This window comes from Harpia harpyja, chromosome 4 (assembly GCF_026419915.1).
Source record: "Harpia harpyja isolate bHarHar1 chromosome 4, bHarHar1 primary haplotype, whole genome shotgun sequence".
Classification (NCBI taxonomy): Eukaryota; Metazoa; Chordata; class Aves; order Accipitriformes; family Accipitridae; genus Harpia; species Harpia harpyja.
The window spans coordinates 52,051,340-52,075,635 of record NC_068943.1 but is presented as its reverse complement, the minus strand read 5'-3'; the positions used below and the strand labels follow the sequence as shown (position 1 = coordinate 52,075,635).

Below are 24,296 nucleotides of genomic sequence, written 5' to 3'. Positions count from 1 at the left end.
ATCCTTCCCTGGCATGCTTGCTCTACAGAGCTGGGCCTGAGCAGAATCTCTATTTTTACTCAACCCCCCCACCCCCAACCCAAACAAAGAGCAACAACAGTGACAGCTACTAACACGTTTCTAGCCGTGTCACAACCATTATCTTCTAAATGACACGATACTCAGCCAGTACAAACTTTCTCCATCAGTTTACAGAAAGTCCAAATAGAATTCCCATGGAAGACTTCCCTAATCACTGTGAAGTACTAATTCTAATGATGTTGTTACCCATTCCATTACTCATCATTTTCACATCCAGGAGAGAGAGTCATGTTCAAGAGTAAGAAGTGTTACTGAACAAGTGGGAAAAAGGAAAAGGAGACAGACTTTGGGAGAACAAATGAAGGAGAGAAAAGGGTAATAGGAAAAGAATAGGACCAAAGATGAGTGTGTGCAGTATTGAAAAAGAAGGAAATACTTCAAAGAGAAGTTGTCCTCTCTCTGAGATGGATTAGTAAACTTCAGCAAAGACAGCATACTAATTGCTCTTTTAATCACTAGTCAGAGTTTTAAAACATAAGATTAGAAAATCACTTGCATAATGAATCAAACACCCAAGCAACACCATTACTCACGACAGGACTCGCCGTTCTGGCCCAAACTCTGCTTCATAGTAGCCATCTCTGCAGTCTTTTCCCACCAGATCATGAGGATGTGGCTTGTAGGGTTCATTCTTTGTTACCAATGTAGTTCTTATTTTGACTTTTCCAAAATAGTTCAGAATCTACAAAAAATGTAAGATATTTTCTAGATTTTAGATATCAGGGCTAGTAAAGTCCCCACATGTAACAGAAAATACATTTTATCCTGAAATACTCTATGGGAGAAACACTACAGCTAAGAAAATGGCATTATTGCTTCATAAAAGCCAGGACTATTCAGGAGTTTTGTTCATTCCATTTCAGTTCTGTTCATTTTACACCAAAACCCCAACTTTTTGGCAAAATATTTGGAAAGTGAAAATTTTTTTCAAAAGCATATCTCATCTATTTCACAAAGTAAAACAACATACCTCACCTGCTAGTTTTGCCAAAGCAGCTGGTTATTTGTAATGACAAAAGTTTGCTGGTGCCAGTATTTGACATTCAATCCATTCAGTTCTCTTAAACTACCCTACTGCAAGAATGGGAAGAAAGTCTGTAAGGCTCTAAAGAATCTTTGGGGTTTTTTTTCTTTCCCTCTTTTGTTTTGGTGGTTTTGTTTTTGGTTTTTTGGGGTTGGTTTTTTTTTTTGAGGGTGGAGATCTATTGCTTCACCATCTTACCAGGGCTTTTTATATGAGTTGAATTCATCCCTGTGCAAAAGGCCAGAGATAATACAGAAGCTTAGACCTAAACCAGCTTGTAACGCTTTAAGACTAAATGTAACAGGACATACTTCATTACCATACCTAGCCTTACAATGAAAGACGCAAAATTCTATGTAGGTGACCACATACAAATGCTTATTGAAGGACAGGTCCAGCTCCAAAGATCTTAGGAAAAAACTCCTAAAGCTTCAGGGATAAAGATATTGCCTGTGCATGGAACACCAAGTAGTAAAAGAGGATCTTAACAGATACAGCACGACATAATCCCCTATGAAGTCTTTTTTTTTTTTTTTTTAATTAATTCTCCGATGAATATTCAATCTTATATTCAGGAAGGGGGGCACCGAATTCTCAAGCTCCTACTAGAGCCTTCACAGCAGTCATCAGCCTAATTTAGGACACATTTCTCAGGTGCATAAAAGTCTTCCCTCATGCTGACAGCTACCAGTGAAGTCACCAAGGGTTGCGTGGGTGAGTGTACAAAAAAAAAAAACAAAACAAAAACCACACACAAAAAAACCCCCCAAAAACCAACAACTACAAAAAAAACCCCACCAAAAAACAGTTTGGCCTAAATTGTTTGAAGCATAACAACTTGAAAGCAAATACAAGACTCGCTCAGGCACCCATTTGTGCGGAGGCGAGCTCTCCTCCTCCACTTCCCCTGCCCTATAACTAACTGTTCCTCTCCTCCTGCAACCCTTTCTTTCCTCCTCCTGAGACCCCAAGGATCCATCATATATCCTTTTCAGCTGACACCTCAAACCTTTGACTTGGCCTGTACTTTTCTAGCTTCCATCATCTGTTAGCTTCTTCAGTCTCCAGTTTGGCTCCTTTCTTGGCCTTCATACAAGCAACCGTTACTTTTTACTCTTAAAATAAAACTGCCACCACTCCTTCACCTTCTTCAACTATTACATCATTTCTCCCTCATTTCACACCCAGCCCCTTGAACTTGAAGCCTGATGTAGCCCGTTCTGATTCTCCAGTTCCTCCTTGATGTTCTTCATCATAACCACACCACAAAATTTAATGTCTTCCTGGCCTCTCTGTTCTCATCCTCATTGATGTTTCCATCTCTAGAGGGGACTCCCCTAGCAGCTAATCAGCACTAAAGCCTCCTATGGGCTTCAGGGAGGCAGGAATTCACCTAGAAATCACCTGCTATCAGTAACAATCAGCTCTGTCATCAACAGTCACCTTTAAAAAAGAACAAACTTTGCCAGGATTGCATGGTCACCTACCCATGTCCCATCTTCCCTTTGGGTTCTGGCTGGCCTTCATGCGCAGCACAGTCCTGGCTAAGAGGAATCAAGGGCTTATACTGCCTGTTCAACTTGTGCCCTGACACAGCCTTAGGCTGAGAGGCTGTGAAAGTATTTACTTTTGCCAACTGCCTACGTAGTTCCTTGTTCAATTGGTAGAGCACTGGGGGGGGAAAAAAAAAAAAAAAAAAAAAAGAGTCTGGCAAGATTTCCATTTCCTGCATTCCTTAACCAAATCTGACACTGTGATAGTCAAGGGCTGGACCTTCTTGTTTGCTTTTTCCCTTAGTAATTCTGGCTTCATGGCTAGACCAGCTTCCACAGTTGCTTTAGGCAGTAGAGGCTCACTCTGCTGCTCAACACATGACTACCAATACTACCTTTCTCAGACTCTCCCTCTTCTTAAAGAGCTTTTATGCTTCAGCCTAACACATCTCATATTTTTCAGATTTCATGTCCTCTGTATCTGTTCTTTTTCTGCTGTGATTCCAGAGACTCCATCTTCGACTCTACTTTTTTTTTTTTATACTTGCACACACTGCAAACACAGATACACAGCTTCTGTTCCTGGGCACTGTAGTGTGCTTCAAGATAGCAAGTGCGCTTAACTTCCCATTTGTATTTGAGCCTTCTCTTCTAATCTCATCTCTGAAAGTTTTTTCCAAATTGAAAGAGATCAAGGAAACATTAGCAACTAAACTTCAAATAGGAGACCTGAAATTCTTCTCCCTTACCCTACATGTCTAGGGTCTCTGACATATTCCTTTGTCTCACATATGAAAGCTACTGCCAAAGTGCTTCCATCCATTCCACCTCTACTGTCTGTATCTTTGTCCCTGCTTTGATCGTACCTGCTAAGGCTACTCTGAATCCTTTCATTCTGGATTTCCCAACCTATCCATAATGCAACCACCCAACTCGTCTTCATTGCAGGTGCTCTGACCACATAATTCCCCTTTCTCAGCTCATTTTTAAATTCTGTATCCCCTTCTGACTTTACATACTTCATGGTAGTTTCTTTTGCAGAGCCTAATCACCAAATCACTGGCTGCAAGTCACTTTCTTACTTTGCTCAGTTGTACAAAGTGCCTTCTTTCACGTTGCGCCCAGCAGCTTTTCAAAGCCTTTTCAAATTTTGTATGCAAACTCCTTCAAAGCTCTCCCAAAATTCATACTGCAGTCCAAAGAGTAAAAACAAACCCCAAGTCACATAGCTAAGAAACCGGAACAAATGTGTGTACAGAAAAAGCTAATAACGAATGGTTCCCTGACAATGCGTAACTTCACCGAGTTCCCTCTCTACCAGTGCTTTGTTAACTACCTCTACACCCTCGTCTCCTCCTCTTGTAAATTTGAAACAAAATCTTTTAATGGCTAGGAGCAAGGAACTCTTTTTCCACTCTGTTGCAACTACATCTGCATGCCAAGGACAGAATAACAGAACATGAAAAGAAAAGTATTTTATTTACTGCACCGAGTCCAACACATAGCTAATATGCTAACAGCACAGTGTTAATCTGGGCAATAGTAATTCATGGATAAAAGCGGTATTTACCTGTATGGAAGGGAACGTCTTATTGTTTTCCGTACTGTGTTCTCCTGGAATGCTGCCTGCTGATCTTCCCTCACATTTGTATCTGAAACGCATGCCCCTTTGCCTGGGTTGTTCAAATATTTCAATGTAGGGCTCAGGGCCACCTTAAAAACAAAACATTTTCAATGTTAGTACACAGTGGAGCTTAACAAGCAGCAGAAGATATAAGAATTAGAAAATTTAGACTCTTTGGATTGATATTACCATCTTTCCACTTGGCCTACCTTCTCAGACAATCTACTCTTCTTTTTATGTACATGCACACGTTGAAGGTGGAGGGTGAAGGGAGAGAACAGATTTTAAATAAAGCCTCAGGTGTCAATGCCATCTAAGTAATTCGCAAACCACACCCTCCCCTCCTCCTATCTCACCTAGAACTTTGCTTCTTTTAGCTATTGGAGAGTATGTGTCTGATGAAAGAGGATTTTATACAGCAGAAAACAAATCATTATTTTGCAGGAATGGCTGATGTTTTTAATTTTAATATGCTTTTAGGAACGGTTGTCCTCTCAAAGCACAGGTACTGTCAGTACCATGTTCACTTAAATGTCCTCTGAAAGTGAAGATGTTTCCTCAGAATTGATTGATGTAGTTCCTCTTATAGTGAAGCAGAAACTATGCAAATTATGCAAAAAAAAAAAAACCAAAAAACTACCACCCTACTGGGTTGAGTACCATCACCATGGGCTCAGAAAATACCTGACTGCTGGTATTGAATTCTATATCTTGAGTTGCCCACCTCCCACAAGGCCAGCTTCTAGTTGCAGTATCTCCCTAGACAACGAAACCTCAGTAAAAGCTATTGGGCAGTTGTCAAAAAGAGGTTTTCAGGAAACACAAGTGATAGACAAGAATAAGAGACCACAGAATTCTTAAATGGGGGAGTTAGAAAGACATTAACTTAGCAAGAGTGTAAGTACTTTTCAAATGATGTTTTATTACCAGACAGTAACAAGCTATTTAATATATCTCACTGAGAACATCAAACAGGATAGTCAATCAAACAGTGACAACAGTGGGATGGCATGTGAAAAACAAATAACAAGAGGGTAAGTAAATATTGTAGAAGTTGAATCACCATGGTGCTGCACGATCAGAAGAACATAGCTTATGGAAATGTCTACTGAGCTCTCTGTCATCTTCATATAATAGCATCCTACTCAAGCAAGGTTGAGCATCACAAACAAACATGACAGGCAACATCCTGTGGCACGGCACTGAAAAGAAGTGCTTGGACTTCAACATAATAAGCAAAATAGTTATTAAATATATTGAAAGTGCTAAAAGAGTAAAAGATACCCTACTTCCTTTTGCCCAAGGTCTATACAGCCTATGAGTCCATAGCGTATGAGTTTTGGCAAAGACGTGGATTCCAATTTTAACTCCATAATAAAAGCTTCTCTTTTGTTGCACCTACAATGATTTTGGTATACCTGCCAACACAAAGCTTGAACTTTATGCCTGGGATTTGTTGATCGCAAAACACTTCCAGTGCTGCAGCAGTTCATACTCAAAGTAGGAAAATATTATAACCTAAAAGATAAAGTCATTAAGAGAAGTAGAGAAGGGATAGAAAGAACTACATCTCCAAGATGTGCATTCAGGTCAGACCAAGGTGACATTTCAACTGTAATACACATACAGACAGCTGTGGAATGGCAGTATGCAAAAGCACCTCTTATGCTGGAATTGTCCTCAACAACACCTGCGCCTTTTCAAAACCGGAATGCCTTTTAAAAGGCACCATGCATTTCAGCTCCAGGCTGTATTCGGTGCCAAACATTTGAGAACTACGGTTTAGGACTCTCTATATTCCCTTCTAACAATTTATCAAAATGCAGTATCTAAACTGATCACCTCCCATCAAGTAGATTTTAAATAATTTTCTGAAAATAGACCATAAGCTGTCACATTAAATACACATTAGCCACTACTCTAGGTCCAGTTACTTACAAGGATGGTCCCTTTTCTAGATACTTCCCAGGTCTCACCTAACCCTCCTTTAGGTAAGTTTTGCATATTTTCTCTTTCCAGAAAATAAGCAAGTCCAGCAAAGGGGAGTGGGGGCAGGCATTGATAACAAAAAAAGCCTAGCAATGATATAAAGCTGTTTTCAAAGAGAGAGCAGAAGTCTGAGCTTCTCACAAAACCAAGATCACACACCAGTGTATGGCCATTTAACTTTCACACTTAAGTTTACTTATGCTATTGTATTTATCAGCACAGTCCAGCAGACCAGACAACAGAGGATTTCTGCCAGCAGGGAGGAGCAACTGCTGCATGTCAGTCAGCCTGCCATTTCCATCATGCCACTGAGGAGAGAAAAGAATCTCACCTTCCCGTTCCTACGTAATACACTATGCCGCAAATACAGGCACATATCCATATAGTAAATTAAAAATCTATTTTAGAAGTTATAATGACAAAATTGCAGCAAAGTGCCTACTAATCATCTTACTTTGGAGGTGCACATGCTTACATAGCTGCTAACCAGACGCACAGTACACCCACATACATTACGTATTTGTCAAAACTAGCTAGAGCCTTGCTGTTCGAAACTACTACACAACACAATCACTTCAAGTCTTTAACTCTCTCTGCTTTAACCAATAATTTCCCTTCATGCTCTACTAATACTTGCTTAAAAGGGCTTTTTTCTCAGCTATTAAGAGCACTTTATTTCAAAACTCTGCTTAACAGCAGGTGTGTTTGTGGGAAAGTAAAGCTCGGTGATGCAGTAGCCTCCAGAGATTAAACATTAAACTTCATTTTATCTTGGTTCTTTCTCACTCTATTTAAGAATCATGTTATCATCTCTACAATGACTATGGGTGTCATCACATTTTGTGTAGAGAGAAAATGCATAAAAGTGTTTGTGCAAACTAAAGGTATTATCAGCACTCTACAGCAAAGTGGAGGTCTGTTCAGTGTTCCCCATTTCTGTAAATCAGCAATGTGCTTGTTAAGTAGCACGGCTTAACTATTTCACAATCTACTCTCGCACACAGAGGCCTGTTAGTTCCCACACAGTTGCTAAAGACCTGCCCTCTTTGGGTCTTGCTGTGTTTGTCAAACAAACAAGAGCTATGTCAAAAAACAAACTCTCTTTTGCTAATTCTGGAAGAGAAACGCACAGCTACTCATACTACCTACCTACCCACAACTACTTGGAAAACCATTTGAAATGGAAGAAAAGCAAAAATCTAGCTCATCCTTCATCTAAGTAGTTAAGAGTTTAATTTGCATTTGTAATTAATTATAATTGCCTATACACATGCTAGCAATAGAAACATTACGCTACATATTACAACCTGCCTCTTGTTCTTTTTGTTATAAAATTGTTTATTCCCCCCATGCCCTGAATACTGCACTCGATAACTTAAGAGAATATAGGAGAACAAGCATCCCAATTACATACACAAGGAAAAAAGATAAAAGCAGTAACAGCTCCAAGAGTTCAGCCAGCTTATACTCATTCAAGAACTGAAGGTTGTTTTATTCTCATCTGTTTTGCGCAATACAAAAAGGAACAAAAGGACAATCCCAAAAACTCAAAACAACATTTCCATCAGACTTCTCCATGAGGAGAAATCAGGGCTGGTTTAAAGTTTAACGTGGCCTGTGCCATGAGGGAGGAAGCGTTGACATGCTGCCACCAAGCAAAGTGACAATAGGATCAAGGGTTCATGTTTCGTCGTGTCCCTTTGCTCAAAGGCTCTGGAGGGACTACACAATTTGTCATTTTCTCACACAACTAGGAGCACCCTGTGAACAGACTCTCCAGCAACATCTGCATGTGAAAGCAAAGCAGCTGTGGGTCTTTGTGGAAGATGTGAAAGTATCACCCGAAACCCTGTGATCCAAGGTGACTGCAGCAAGACCCAGATGGGAGGAGTGTTGCCCTTCAACTTTGATGTCACTGCTCTGTACAGATCACTGCTGACCCTATGTCCTCCACAGCAATAGCCGTTTCTGAAAAGCAAGAGCAGACAATCTATACATTTATAGCCTTCTCCATCAGCTCAGACAAAAAGAGACAATGGCAGAAGAGTTGTTATATAGCACGTTCTAGCTCAGTCTAAAATAACTGAAAGCATAAATTCTTATTTTAGAAAGCTGTAGTCTACCTAGGACTCCATAAACTGTACAGATTCTAACAGAGAGACATAACTGCTCGTGAACTTCCTCTTTACTGTCGTGTTACGTTACGTTACAGAACAGCAACCAAAAGAGAAAAAAAAAAAAACCAACTACAAAAGCTAACTAGTACCAGGAAGTTATGAACTTCCCCTACTGAAAAATTCCTTGTCTGGTTCCTAATTACACTGAAAATATATTAAGACATGAAGAAAGAAAGAAAGAAAAAGTGCTATCTCCTGCTTCAGTTTTGCCACTCTAAAATACAAGGTAACATTTAAAAGATGCCTCTGTACAAATCCACTTGTTTTCTCTCTCTGTTGATAGTTAGCACACCTACATATTTAGCAGGAGTGAAAGTTCATACTTTGCTAAGTGGTAACAGAACACACACAGCTGAGTTTTGAGGCTGGAAAACATCTTTCTCTAGAAATACTATTCTAATTAATACTACCAAGTATAAGTTTTTGGTGTTTTTTTAAGTCCTAAGAAAGATACCAGAGACACCTACTGAGAAGATGACAAGTTCAGTTTCATTTAGCCTAAAGAAACTTAATTGTGCTTTTCATTGTAGTCAATGCACGATCCCTTATCTGTGTTACTTCGTGTTTATGCCATCTCTATTTCTTATTCATTTCCATTCTCATAAGCAAGTTCCTATGTGAACAGGATCCTGTGGACCATCACAGAGTCTTTGGCCTATTGACGCCTCTAGCTCAGACAGGAGACCCATGTTCTTAATTAACACCTAAACGTTTTAGCAGCACAATTTTAAGATTGAGAGGATCCATTCAGAAACCAAACAGCCTTATAAAATCTTGTCGCAACTAATGCGAACAACCCCGTGATGTGTCTTTGCTAACTTTTTCCACGAGCCCACTTCATGAGCTACATGGCCGTGGATTTCACAGCGAAGGCAGACACAGGGGTGACGGGGGGAGTCTGCTGTCCCCCCTTTTTGCACTGTCCCCCACCTACCTCCGCCCGCCTGCGGGCTTCAGTCGGGGGGGGGGGGTTACGGCGGAAGGGGAGAAGCACAGCATCCCTCACAGCATAAAAATAAGAAACAGCCGACGCTTCGCATTTCCCCTAAACCAGCCATCGCTTCTTTTGAAATAACGAAAGCGAACGAAGCGGGGAGGAAGGGCGGGGGGGGCGGTGTCGGCTCGGCTTGGGCCGCCCGCATCGCGCCGGTGCCGTGGGAACGGCCCCGCTTCTCCCGGTGCCCCGCAGGGCCGTTCCCCCCGGCCGTCCCCGGCGCTCCCACCGGTACCGCACACACACCACCACCACCACCCCCCCCCCCCGGCCGCCGCGTTAGGCCCCGTCCCGCCGCTCACCGGCCATGCTGACAGCTCCGCGCAGCCACGCCGGCCCACCCACTGCCGCCGCGGTGGGGCTCCCCGCCCGGGCCCCGCACACCTCGGAGGGACGGACGTACGCTGGCTCGGAGAGACCGGCCGGGCCCGACTCCCTCCCGCCCTGGCTGGCTGCGCTGCCGCGCCCCGCAGGCCGCCCTTTTCAGGGGGAATTTCCCGGCGGGCGGGCGGACGTGCGTGTTGTTGCCACCGCCCCCCGCCCCGGCTCCCGCCCCCGCCCGCCCGTCGGGCCGGCGAGGAGAGAAGGGGAGCGGAGCGCAGCGGAGGGGGGGCCGAGACCTCTCACCCCCGCCCCGGGGAGGAGGAGCGGAAGTGTAGGGGGCGGGCGGAGGACGCCGTCCCGCTGCGGGGAGAAGCCGCCCCCGCCTCAGCGAGAGGGAGGCGGTCCTCCGGCCCCTTCCCTTCCCTTCGCGGCAGGCAGAAGTAAAAGGAACAAAAAGCTAAATGCCATTTGCTGGAGTTCCCTAACTTCAGGGCACAGCAGAGGTACTTAGAGCATGTTTCTTCCAAGCGGTTCGGCTAGCCCGTAGCCCTCACCCTCCTTTTCAGCACGCTTTTTCAGCGCCTCGAAGCCACCTGCCTTTGCAGCATCCCTACATCACGGGCACCCCGCTTTCCCTCGCTGTAAGCCTCCAGAGACCAAGCTCTCGTGTTACCCGTGTTTTTCCCAGTGGCATGGGGCCTGGTGGTCACACGCGGCCAGCAGTAACACAAAACTGTACGTACTAGGGATACACCCATGCAGAAGGCAAGCAAAAACTAAGCGGCAACGAGCTGACTGAGGCACAATGGTCAATTTAAAATCGACCTAACCTTCAGAGCTTTCCAGATCTAAACCTGAAATACATCTCACAGCTTAGCCCTGACACAGCTAGACCAAGTGAAGGAGATGAATGCTGGATCCCAAATTTGGATCAGGTCAGGGGGTCAGTAACAAACAAGCAAATCTAGGGGATTAAAGACACCGGTAAAGAGAGGAACACAAAGGAACACGGAGCCCACACCTCACTGTGGTACAAGACTGCATTTAGTTAGCAACAAGCTTTAAATTTTTTTTTTTCCCCCTTCAATCTTTACTCTGGGAATGCAGTACACGATCACACATGAAAATGCAGTTAAGTGAATTAGCATTCTTGAAAAGGAAACATTAATAAAATAACAAGAAAAGCCTCAAAGAGCACTCAAGCAAGGTATGTAACTGGTATTTTTTTACTTTTCTTTTTCTCCCTACCCTTTTTTAAAGCAAAGGTTATTGGGATGGATAGAAATGAACTACAGCAGAAAATGCTGTTCTATAATCTGCAAATCCGTACACTAACCCAGGTAGTTAAGCAGAAGAGACTGCCCTATGCTTGTTATTCTTCCTGCTCTGTAGACCATCTCAACTTAACAGGACTTTCCTTTGTAACCTTCATGTTGCCCAACTATCATCATATTTCCTATAAACGGAAGTTATCTTTCTCCATCCCCCAAGCAAAACTTTCCTTGTTTAAGATTCACAGTTCGTTATACGGTAGGATTGTTACACCCCTGTCAAATTTATAACTGAAATTAGAATAGAAGAATCCTAGCAGGCACACAGGATAATCAAAATGTCTGTGAGATTAGCTTTAGAAGATAAAAGTGAAGAACAGCTACATTATTGTATTTAGATATTATGCTGAAATAATTTTATGGTTGTGGGTCAGTTTCTTGCCAGAAGAACATGATTTCTCATTTTCTTTCCCACAAAAAACCCAAGAAAGGTACAAACCAGCAGTGCCCTAAAACCATGAGAAATTAGGACTAGATCTTCATGTCTCTGGGGATATCTTGGATTCCATATGACTGATGATGTAAAATAAAGCAGGAAAGTGGTTCTAATATTCTAAATCAAACTTATAGACTTTACCTAGACAAACACACACAACCCCAGAGCACGCACCGACAAAAAGACCTCAAACAAAATATTCTTCAAGGTGGTAGCTGGCGGTTGAGGTGAGGGTAGATGCTTTTTCTCTTGCATTTTCAGCAGTGGGGTTAGAAGATGCCAGCGGGATGGCATGTTAACACGGAGGGTGCTCAGAGCTCAGCATCTCACTGCTTGTGCTGCTCTATGGTAAAAGCAGCAGCAAATAGGAAAACACAACCCAGATTTCCCTCTGCTAAGTACCCGCATCCAGACACATTTAGCTCATGAACACCTAACATTAGAAGCTACTTCATTTTTTTTTTTTAATTGATCACCTGGCTGTGGCACAACAGTTTCGGGCAGGCTTCATTCACAAGGTTGAAGAGCCAGATAAATGCTCCCAATTTGAGGGCATACACATCCCTGCAGGTCACAGGAGTGATCCAGACAGGATTTTAAAAGGGAAAGGGGTGCTACTCCTCTTGTCTAGCTGAAGCCAGGAAAGCCCTGGGAGGTTATTACCCAGGAGCTGGAGCGTAGATGTGAGTTTTGGTTTTGGATGTAAAGCAAGCTATCAGTACAGGCACGTGAAGCAACTAAACACTTTTCCTTTCTTATCTTCAGGCTGGTTTGCAAAATCTCAGGTAATAAACTGTGGCCTTTCAGGAAGAATAAATTTAGGTGCTTCCCTAAATACAGTTTATATCTCTGGTTCCCACCTACTTCTCTAGCCCATGATGCTACTGAATAGACACAGACCAAGGCACCTGGGAAACTCTGTGGCTCAGAACAGAAGTGTCTACTCATTTCTTCAGAAAGAAAATGTTATTGTAGGGTATACAGTCTAAACTGATGTGAAATTAAGGGCAATATTCCAGGCAATACGAATACCATGTTATGAGTAAAACATCAATAAACATTCCCTTTTTTCCCCAGCTCTTTTGAACTCTAACTCTTAGGGCTTGCAGGAACAGGCTACTCGAAGATAATCCTTAAGACTGCATGTTAGAAATTGAGGTAGTATCTCACATACACTCCAGTCTCTACGGTACAAACTGCTTCTGGATATTATTTTTAAGAAAAAGATGAGTAGATTGCACTTCTTATAGCATCCCCAAAACTTTATCCCCACCCCTTCCCTAAAATGAAAACAACCTATAATAAATAAAATTAGAGGAAAACCAACCATATGAGGTGTTTCACTGTATAAGATCTATATGCTCCCATCACCTGAATACGTAGAGACTAGATCTGGCTCAGGAAGTCCTTGGACAAAGTTACTGGAGGAAGGACAGCGTGAGTGGAGACATTTTCTTGGCAGTTATTCTCTCTCCAGCAGTAGCCCTAAGCTGATGCCCAGGGAAAAGCACAACAGCGGGACAAAATGATCTTTTAGTCTAAGCCCAACGTGGCTGTTTTATAATATGTTCATGTTCTTAAATAGGGGAAAGTTCTACAGAAACCAAGAAGCCTTCCCAAATTAAAGGCAAAAACCTAAGCAAATTAAAGAGGCCTTACTCAAAATCACACAAGCATATAGATAGATCCCTCTGTTCCTGGGACTACCCTGTATGCAATTTTGTTCTGCTGCGATCTGAATCTATGGCACAGGGATTATCCCGCAAGAGCAATGGGAACCAGAGAATTGTAGTATAGCACTGGTAATTACAGAAACCTGGTCAGCAACTGACGTGAAGCGTAAGAACATGTCATAACTTTGGGCATATGCAGATCTTTGCAAAAAGCAGGACGGAATTCCCCTCCTTTAGCATTGCATAACCAAAGCCAGGTGCATCACTATTATTTTTATCAGCTGACTTTGGCTATAGCCTGAGGCAAGATACCAGAATTCTTAGATCAGTTTGATCCACTGCTTCACTTCCTGTCTTCCAGTTAAAGCAAGTGTTTTAAGATCCCATTTTTCTCCACTTACCAAGTCCAAAGACAAGTCCTCCCTCATGCTCTTCACTGGCTGCTGCACTAGCACAGTTAACACCTAGGTTGCTGTAAGGAATTAAGCTGCCTGCTGTGGCAGGGAATGTCATGGGGCAAGCAAGAGGAGAAAAGGGTAGGGGGCGGTGGGCGGAGGGCAAGGCAGGGGAACCACCACCAATACTTCCTACAGCAAAGGATTGAGTGTTTGACATGATATTTGTCAAGCCTAGGATGATGGCTCTTTAGTGGTGCTTAGCACAGGCATTGCCCAATGAAGTCTGCTGAAGCCGGCTGTGATACAAAAGCAGCGTAGGCAAACTGTTAAGTCTATTTCCTGTTCCCAACTATCTGGCTTAGATCAAAGATAAACTGCTTGTCACTGGACTGCTTAAGCTGCCAAGCAGGCACTAAGGTACTTTTAGAATACGGCTCTCCTAATAAGGTACATCATACTAGCAATAAAAATAATAATAAAATCATTCACTTCTCTCGTTACAGAATAAAGTCAAGTCCTGTTTGCTCATCCACTGTATCTCAAGCCTCACATACGCCCCTGATTAGTGATTTCCAATCCTCTATGCCTTAAGAAACCTTTTGTTGTTTGAAGTATGTTTTTAATCTCAAAGGGCTCTTATTTAAACACTGTCAGGCCTTTTGATGGCTAAAGCTTTTGTGGTTATTAGTCCCGAGGAAGGTTCCAATGCAGAAGCCATTCCAAGAAAAGTCATGGCTTCCAGATTAACGATAAACTCAAGGTTGTTCAAGCTATTCCGCTGGAAACGTTCCTATATCATGCTTTGAGTTTGACATAGAATAATGCTACTGTGCCTCCTCTCAAAACAGGGTGGAGAAAGGAAATGCTAATAGAGAAAGATTGGTCTTGTAGATAAGGCACAAGGCAACGATTCAGGGGACTGGAATCTGGCTCTTGGCAAGTCAGCCTTTCTACTCTTAGGCAGGTCATTTAATTCTCTGAGCCTCAATTTCCCCAACAGAAATCAGAGAAGATACTTCCTTGCTCTGACACTTCTACCTTATTCCCTCATAATGCAACTTCTTCAGGGGATGAGCTGCTCATTATGCGAACGTGCCGAGCATAATCAAATGATAGTAGTTCCATGAACACTTTAGACTGTGGTACTGTCAGAAAAAGGCAGCCTCCCCTCTTTCTCTCCTTACCTTTGGGCAACGCACTCATGTGCATTCTCATGCTGTTGGCAAGCACTCCTTTGGCCATATGGGAGCTTGCTTAAAAGTAACCTGGGGGAAACAAAAAGATTGTTTTTCTGCTGGTTCAGTTTTTACTGAGCCAGTTCCATGTACAATCACAGAAATGACTGTGCCAGCGGCAAGGAACGTGGTGGCACCAAGGCCAGAACTAGTTTCTGGAAGACAGATCTGGGCAGAGGTGCCAGCTTCCTGACAGTGCCAGCTTCATGGAACTGTAGCATAACACTATATTTTTAGCTTGAGAAATAGATAAATCTGAAAATTTTAATTCACAGTCCTTCCTTCCCAGAGTTAGTTTTCAGAGCAGAACTTCTCAGGCACCTTCTTCCCTAGCCCTCTCAAGTGTTTCCTATTCCTTTCTACTCACCCCAGTGCTACGACCACTTACCACAGTTTGGGATTTGCTGTGTTATTTTAATAGAGAAAAATCTTTTGCATTTGTTGGCAGGCAAAGAAAAAAAATTGAGGAGTCTCTTCTTTTTCCACTGTGCTACATAAAAGCCTCATATTACAGTGAAGCTGATCTAGTGACCTCTGAAACGGACAAACTGCAAACTTCGTTATACCACAATCAAAATTCATCTGATGCAGTAGTGCTCTAGTGAAAGGACTTAGGGAAGAGATGAGCACAGGCTGAGCATAAGGAGCTAAATCAGCAGAAAACAACCTTTTGCTGCCCAGAATTGTTTTTTTCAAATAGATTAGCTTTACAAGTCAGACCACTGTTGCTAGTACAAAGAAAAGCAATAGAATTGCTCTAGCTGCTAGTATAAGGAAAAACAATAGAATTGCTCTAGCTGCAGCAGCCACAGAAAAAAAATAGGGAGGCGGAAGGATGGGTTCATCCCTTTGTCAACAGCAAGCTGTTAGAGTACCTTAGTTGTAACATGAAAACAACATACTGAAAAAAATAGACAATGTATGCTCATATTACTTCTCCTGCTCCCCAAAACCCCAGCACATACCAGCCAGCCATTATGCACTGGCTCTACCTACAGAGGATAACAATTGCTCATCCAGGTTTTTCTTACAAGACTTCCCTTTTTCCTCAGGGTTTGCAAGGAGTTTAGGCTACTTAACATCACCTTGAGCTTCAAGAGTCTCAGAAGACCATATCTGCAGCCAATAATAAAGAGATAAAAAGGCACATTGTTTCAGTACAGCCCCGCCAGATATATGTCCTTTTAATTTGAAGTCTTACACCTTATTTTTAAATCTCTAGCCCAATGGCTCATGTAGTTCTGACTTGTACAGTTAAAGGATTACACCCAGGAATTGCAGAAAGTGACACCACTCTTCAGGCTGAACATAAATACATAACACCTTCTGGGACCAGTTTATGCATAAAGTCCTCCTACATATGCAAAGCATATCTACAATTTGTAAATTGGCCAGCTACTCATCTTATCTGGACCAGCATTAGCCCTTTTTACAAATTGCCTGGGGCTTTGTGTCATACTACCACCTCACCATGCAAAGTTTTATTGTCAATAGCTGTGAGTAAGCCACAACCAACACTGCTGCTTTGCCCCACTTGAACAGTTAGTCTCCATGGTGTCTGTTTGGACTTTGGTTGTGCATATACATCCAATTTACAGGTACGCTGCAATAAAATAATTTAGATTTACTAACAGAGCCAACATTCTAGCAAGGCTACAGTTATTAGTCTGAGCTTTCTTAATTACAAGGTTGAAAGCCCTTGCTTTCTCATACAGAACAGTGATGGGGTTTGCAATTTCATAGTCTTGTTCATTTGGCAGTCACTGCATGACTTGTGAATTTTGCTTTTAGGACATTTGGGGAAAGTTCGACATCCTTTTTGTAATCAACATAGTGGTTAACCTCTCATATAACAATACATTTGATAAATATTCATTCATCTGCACAGCAATTCCACTTATAAATTTTAATATTGCTGAAAATAGATAAAATCCAAACATCATCCTCCAGGTTTTCAGTCTGAAATACTGTGCCTTAGGTATAGTAAATGTGTCAACCACCATGACACTCAGAACATTTTCAGATGCCTAGAAAAAGTACTTTCCTCTATGTGAGTAAAGAATATACATATCAATCTTCTGACTTTTATTTTTGATTAAAAGGAACAATAAGCCAGGATGAATAATAATTTTTCAAGACATCTGTGAAAAAATACTCATCGAGAGAAAGGAACTGAATGGATTCTTTGCCCTGTGCAGCAGAAAAAAAAAAGACCTAGACACATAGCCTGTTGAACGGAAACAAAACAGACATGAAGGGGGAATTGCCACCACAAGCTTCTTCTGGCAAGTAAATGCAGGAACCAGAGGAAGGAGAAGGCCTAACCCAAGAAAGATGACAGAAACAAGCCAGTGCCAAGAAGGATTAGTTAGAACAAGGCCTAGAGTTGGCTAGAAGGGCAATGTCACATATGAAGTTGAATATAAAGAAAACTGCTTAATGGAAAGGTTCTTTAACAGGCAGATGTAGAAAAGATGAATGTTACATAGTAAAGCTGCCGATGTCCTACCTTCACTTCTGATTAGTCTCCAACGAGACCCTGGGGTGCAAGCCAAGTCAGCAGTGCTGAAAATCAACCTGTTGAATTATCTGTTTCACAAAGGCTGAGATAGGTAACTGCTAGCCAAAATTTTCCATTGCACTAGCCCCATCAATAGAAGATAAGCATTACAGGCTCCAATATCAAAAGAGTAGGAACTAAGGGGAGGGACACAACGACGGGACGGGTCAGCAGCATTTGGAATAAAGTGCCTGATTACTGTTCTACCGGCCTTCCTCCTGGCCATGACAATAGCTTGTCCTTTAAGGGCCTTGATGCTACGCCCCCAGTGATGATGAGTAATACAGTTGGGCTTACTGGCGTCTTCATAAAATGCCCCCTCGTGGTCACTACAATGATTTCCTGAAAGGGCATGCAAACTATTGCCTTCCCGGTAAGTCTCACTAGATCTGCTTCTAACTGTTTGTCATCTTGTGTGGCTTCATGCTTCTTCCAGTGCAAGAGGGTAAAGAATTTCATGCACAAAGCAGAGAGCTTTAGTCTCTGTGGTATCTTGAGCTCTCATCTCCACGAAAAGTAGCCAAAGATAGCTGACTGCCTTTCCCAGGAGTTTCCATTAAAAGGAAACCTGCATAAATAATGATCTGCATAACAGAAAATAAACTGAGACCAAAGTTCCCACTTGAATTTGCAAAGTACTTCTATGAATCTACATAATCATTTGCTTAAAAAAAAAAAAATCAGACAAAAAAGCCAAATCTATAGGTCTACTTAAAGAAGTTTGTTACTTTTAAAAAATTAACACAGCTGTTTCGGTTTTTGGTTCCACCTTCTCTTACCCTGTAAGAGCAAAAACCAATGAGTAAACCAATTCAGATTTATTACCATGTCAAAGCTTTGGAGATACTAGAGACTCATAGTTGTTCAGTGAGCTACCAAATCTGTTTTCAATGGCACAGATGCTGCATAGTCCAGTAAGAAGTGAATTCTGTAGCTGGCTGATTCCAGGAGACTGAAACATGGTAATGGCAGAGAGACTTGCCTGAAGTACAACTAACTACTACACTTAATTAATACTCATTATGGTCCACACCCACCTATAAACAGTCTGAAGAGACACTGTTGCAATTCAGAAATTGGTACTGAGACCTGATTCTCTTCTGGATACCTTTACTGCTGCAAGTCTTTCAAACTTATCTGGCCTACCAACTGAGACTTGTAGGCCCCAGGATGAAGGTCTTGCTGCAAGAAAAGCTTTAATTCCAGCCTTCTTTACAGATAGTGATCAGCTTACTGACAGATGCTGTCTTGTAAATTGGTGGTGTTACCCTGTTTCACCATCTTCACCTGTTCTCTTACTCTATTTTTAGACTGCTAAGGCTTTGGGGCAATTTGGGGGGATTTATCATCCTGCCTCTACAGCACAACAGGGTGGTCTAAGACTACAGCCCCATGGTCAATCTAATCTCTTACATGCTTAGGCAACTACATGTGAAACTATCTACATATTGTTACATAGTGCCTCTACTTCACAACAAGCATATATTGTGTTTACTCTATCTACACGTAGCAACCAGCACTACAGGCCAGGACTGTTCTTTTGTTTCACAGCGATTCATCCAGTAGCACACTGATTTCTTTTCTGGGTCCCTGAGCTCTGTTATGCTACTGCTACTAATTCTTTTTCCCCAACAGTGGGCAATGTCAATACTCTCAGGGTGCAAAAAGCCCATTAAGAAGAAAACCTGAAGCAATTGCAATGTTCCTTCAAAAGTCCATGTAATTTAGTTGCTGGATTTTTTTAAAACTAGAATTTATATTCCTTTTACATATCTTAGTTACACATGGTATTGTTTCTGCTTACTGAATATGCATCTTTAAGCTTCAGTGTCAACAAATACTGGTACAGCTACACAGTTATAGGAGTATTTGCAGAAGCAAAAGGGCTATGACCTACGTCGCAAAAAACTCTGTGGCGGCAGGTGACCCAGTTACTACAGACTTGGTAAGTTTAGGACTTCACACTTGCAACACAGTTAAAACCTTATTTGCAAAATAGCACTGCTGTAACTGGTCAAGTGGAAACCATGTGACCCGACATGTTTTTAATTGTAATGTAGACAGAACTTTTCATTTACATAGCCTAGGACTAACATATACTTCTGTTCTGATGCCAGAGGACACCAGAAACATAGGAAGTGAAAAAAGAAAGAAGGCCGCTTGGATAATTTACTCAGACAATTACTGTCTCATCATTACTATCCCTGCTTGGAAGAATGTTCACTGGTGCCCCTAGAAGAAGAATGGAAAAATAAAATTAAATATATAGCTGAATGGAACCACAGAATAAATTATATTTAGCATAGCAATTACAGTTTTTCCCAGACTATATGTATCATGAACAACCTATATTTGTGTGGTCAACAACCCTGCCTCATAAACATCCCTGTAATTAATTTGAAAGAACAAAAACCAGGGGTAAATAAATGTAGCATCATTTTTGCTGCCTTTAACAGAGTGTTTGGCTCCTTAGCTATAAACAGACAGTTGATTCACAACTGATGAAGCAGGAGTCTCCAGCCAGGGAAGAAGGACTCAAGTGTCCTGGGGATGAAGGTGGTGGCAAGAACCTCCTAAAGTGATAAAAAAAAAATCCAAAACCAAAACAAAACAACTGATTATGGTTTATGAAAACAATAAGCAGCAAAGTAGCTACTGCTTAACAGACTAAAGTTGTTTTTTTTTTCCCCCCTCCCCTTAATAGCGACCATAGCCACTCTATTCTCTAGCAATCCTGTCCACTTCTTTCTTTTGCAACATCCTCCCCTTTATAAGCCTCTAACCCACAATTCTTTCAACTTTTGCAAAAGATACTGGCTGTCTTCCAACCCAGAGCTTTCTAATGCAGTGTGCATAGCAGTGTTTTATGAACAGAAGTTTGGTATCTTCATAAATCCCTGTTCTGGCTCACTAAGATGGAGGGGAGCCAAAATTCTCTGTGGCTCCCTTTACAAGAGTGTCTCCATCTTTGCTCACAATACGGTCAAGCAGAAGAGACTGATCAACAGCTTTTTTCAAGAAATCTAGGAAGATTCACACTCCTAAAGCTGGAGAGAAGGGGTACGTCAACTTCCCTCAACTCAGTGTTTCCTCCACTTTTGTTTGAGGGGCTTTAAGCAACTCATTAAGCAATAGCACATTCTTAGGCCCTGGAAGCATGCTCATTGTGCTTGTTCACTGCACTGAACAAGCTTTGATTACAGGAATAAGTTTATTAAATTTGGGGCCATGCAATAATACGTTCATAGCAATACAGTACAGTTAAGAGTCAAAAACCCAATCACGCACCTCTCTTACAGGCAAAGCTTCCACTTGGGTTGACTGGAATTTTGTCTGAGTGATAAAAATGCGCAGCCCTGTAAACAAAACGTTCATTTAAGTATTGTAAGGAAGATGGCTACCGGCAACTTGCTGTAAACACTACCATTCATTCAGAAAGATACAACAATATACCAGTTCATGTATATATGTGTGTGTGTGTGTGTATATATATATATATATAACATTCATAATTCAATTGACCCGACTCAGTAGCTACAACCCTTTCTTAAATAAAAGGATTTGGCTTCTACTGAAGCCAAGAGTAATTTTTGACAGTGAATCTAAAGGGGGATAACTTTTGGCCTAAAATGCACGATAATAAAAAAGTCTGATATCATGGCTGTGAGTTGGAGGCAAACCCATGGCAACACCAAGGTCCTGTGCTGCTCAGTCTTGCAGTATTTAACACACATCTTAGAGATTCATGTTTCACTGAGCAACAGACCCTCTCCAATTCATGCAGTTCAACATTATTTTGTGATACCTAAGGCCTTTGTGGCTTTAATGCATGACCTTAAGCATGAAGCCTCCTATGCTGAAATGGTATCATGGGATATCCATTTTTTCATAACAGTTGACATGATACTTCTGCAAAGATTGACTCAGTCACTTAAGAGCTACATTCATCTTTCACATAGAAACTCCAGTTAGATGCTGCAGCAACTGTTCAGCAGCAGAAAAAGGCATGTCTAGCAGAGTGTCTAAGCAAGAATCTCAATGAAGACTACGTAAAAAGCCACCTACAATTTGGACAGTTAGAACTCCAGTATTTTTTCCTTTTTCCTTTTTTTTTTTTTTAAGGACATACACTTAACATCCGTTCATTTTCTATAGAAACTAGCAGCAACTCCTTAGAAACTATGTCACTTTTTTTTTTTTTTAAACAATTCTACTGTCAGGAATTATTTGCATTCCTCCTTACCAACCTCACCCACCCCCACAACAGTAAGATATAAGAACTTACCCATCAGCACTTAGTAAGATGTTAATTTGGATCTGACAGTCCTATGGCACTGCATGTTGTGCTAAAATTCTTAGCAAGACTTTTTTGTGAAGAACCAAAAATAAGCAAGAAACAAATTTGTGATTATTTTTTTCTGCTTAAGAAGGTAATCAAGGTCTGAAAGGAAAAGTTGCTTTTGCAAGCTTATAAAAAAGCAACAAAAACAGTGGGCTATCACATATGTAACGGCTCAAAAATCAGCAGCTGGTTTCAGTTATAGTCTCTGGAAATAGTTACAACAGTCCTTAGCTGGATAGAGTACTGGGAATCCCCACTGCAAGCATGGCTAGCATGACTCTAAAGAAAAAGGGTCAAACAACACAAATCTCAAACATTCAGGCAATTTGGCTTCAGTATCTGTGGTATTAGCCACAAAATTTCTGTCTGACCCTTCGTAAGTCATCAATCTCTATGCCTTAGATTCCTCATCTGTTAAAGCAGATATTTTAAAAAACTTCTCAGAAATATTGTAAAGAATTATTAAGTGTTGAAAAAATTTGACACTGTGTCAGGGAAAGCCTTGGAAAAAAGTGCACAGTAGCACCAAAACTTAATACAAATAAGAACCTTTTGGTGGACATCCTGGTTCATCCTCTGTCCAGTTATTTCAGATAAGATGTTAACATTGGTGTTAGTGGCAACCTTTACTTAACAAATACAAGATCATCCCATGTTTCTCAACAAAAGCTCTTCTTAATAAGTAGTTGAAAAACAAAACCATCTAAGCTAAAGGAATAGTGACAGACACCCAAGTCCACATACAAGCAGGAGCTGATGAAATAATGCAGTCTCACTTAAGAGTCACTAAGAACCCGTAGTTAGTTTCTACAGCAAAGCCTTAAACTTTTCTAAATAGTTGCTTTGCTTTTATTTGACATTTTTAGACCTTTGCACAAGGACAAACAAAAGTGCAGCAGGGTTTCCCCAGTGACATCACAGCCACTGAAATCAGGGATGACCTTTAAGGCTGAACACACATAAGATTTGAGTCTGAACATACAAACCTCTGTTTGAGCTCCATAGTTGGGCTTCTGGCCAATCCATCTCAGCTTGCTTGTTACTGAAAGGTGAACTGGAAACAACTTTAAGTAAGCACGGTCTGGAGAAATTTGAGATATTACCTTTACTGAATTTTCCCCGCTTGAAGTCACAACATGTAAGAATGGGAGAGAAAACAAACACACTATTGATTACTTGTTTCTGTAAGAGGAATATGATTTGATAAACAGATCTAGAATTTTACAAGCATGTGCCAAACATTTACCCTGAATTACAGAAGAGTAAACATCTTTGTGCTTATACAACTTAGCATTTGGTGTAACCCAGTGATTTATATAGTAGGGGAACAGAAACAGGGGATTCCCTTGCCTTCTCATTGCTAGTACTTAGGTGTTTGCAACATAGTCATTTTCCTCAAAATAGTGTATTTTTGTCCTGTTTGATTTTCTTAACTAAATCACTGCAAACAATCGCTGTACAGAAAACACGGTATCCATGATCTTCCTATTGTTCATGATTTAACAGATTGGAATTTTTTTTTTGTAAATGCATTGAACAAAACCTGCACTGGGTTGCTTTATAGACTCTACCAACAGCTGTTCTACCACATAGCAGAAAAGGTACAGCCTTGGTAAAGACCTGTAAAAACACTCAAAATGAGTGGGGAAAATTAACATATGCTATACCATCTAGACAAAACCAGAAGTAAATGTAATGACCAGCTACAAATCTTGCAAGAAATACTTAAGACTTCTGGTTTCGTATATACTGTTCAGAAGCAGGACCAAGTTTCAGGTTCCTGACAATCTAATGCCTGCCTCATTTGGAAGAGCAGAAAACATATAACTTAAAATAGCTATTACTTCTTCAGCTTAGCAATTAGAAATCTCTGTTGTATTGCTCACAATGACAGGTTTACACCCTTCTGCTCAAGTAGTAGAAAAAGCTGTACATAATAAGACATAAATTCAATATCAAAGAAATGAGAGGAAAAACAGTCCGACAAAAATTGCAACAAACATGCTAAAGCAATGCCGAAGGCATACAGCCAAGCACTTCTACGTCAAATGATTCACAAAACCTCAGTTTTTCTTCTTTGTGTACATGCACTTGGAAATAGCATTTACGATAACTTTCTGTTCTTGCCAAGTGAGCACACAGGAAAAACGGAGCAGAATTAAAACTGCAGGGACAAAACAAATTATAGCATTTTCTAGCTTTAGTTAATGCTGTAGCAAGTAGGTACTATGTTTTATTTTTGTCATATTACCATCACCACACTTCATTGGTTATGGCTAGTCAACACTTCCTACTTTAAGTCCGCATTTTCAGTTACTCCAAGTTTGCCAAAAACTTTTCTTTGGTGTAAGATTACATATAGTGGGCCTCCAGCTGATTTTTAGGAAAAACAGAACAGAAATGACTCAGTCATTTCTAAGAATGATCATGGGGAACATATACAGCTTTAATTATATTCAAAGATTTTTTAAAACTTTTATTAAGAAAGTCTTAGCTTCTTCACATTTCAGAAACAGGGACATTAAATTTAGCACAGAGGCTGTGCCGGTGTCACTATTGGACTTCCTGCTCTTCCTTTGAAAACACACATATATCTGGGCATGTGTTGAACCTTT

The 24,296-nt window shown here is 41.2% G+C and overlaps 1 protein-coding gene and 1 long non-coding RNA gene across 4 annotated transcripts in view; both read right to left on the bottom strand.

The window, feature by feature from the left end:
- The window catches only part of REL (REL proto-oncogene, NF-kB subunit), a 37,986-nt gene extending 23,240 nt beyond the window's left edge, over positions 1 to 14,746 (bottom strand). The window contains exons 1-3 of one of the 2 annotated variants that reach the window (XM_052784007.1): positions 14,729 to 14,746; positions 4,169 to 4,311; positions 615 to 763 (exon numbers count right to left, since the gene is read on the bottom strand). In XM_052784007.1, coding sequence (XP_052639967.1) covers positions 615 to 763; positions 4,169 to 4,261 — 242 coding nt within the window. In that variant the 5' untranslated portion in view covers positions 4,262 to 4,311; positions 14,729 to 14,746. Of the gene's footprint in view, positions 1 to 614; positions 764 to 4,168; positions 4,312 to 9,684; positions 9,882 to 14,728 lie in introns of those variants that run through there. The other variant, XM_052784008.1, reaches the window with a different exon arrangement.
- An 892-nt stretch (positions 14,747 to 15,638) lies between these two features.
- On the bottom strand, positions 15,639 to 21,871 carry LOC128141112 (uncharacterized). 2 transcript variants are annotated; one of them, XR_008234913.1, is made up of 3 exons: positions 21,625 to 21,871; positions 20,628 to 20,695; positions 15,639 to 15,895 (listed from the first exon to the last, which is right to left on the bottom strand). It is a non-coding gene; the product is annotated as an uncharacterized LOC128141112 (long non-coding RNA). The 2 variants fall into 2 exon arrangements; XR_008234914.1 differs by lacking the exon at positions 15,639 to 15,895 and adding an exon at positions 19,808 to 19,912.
- Between the last annotated feature and the right edge of the window lie 2,425 nt (positions 21,872 to 24,296).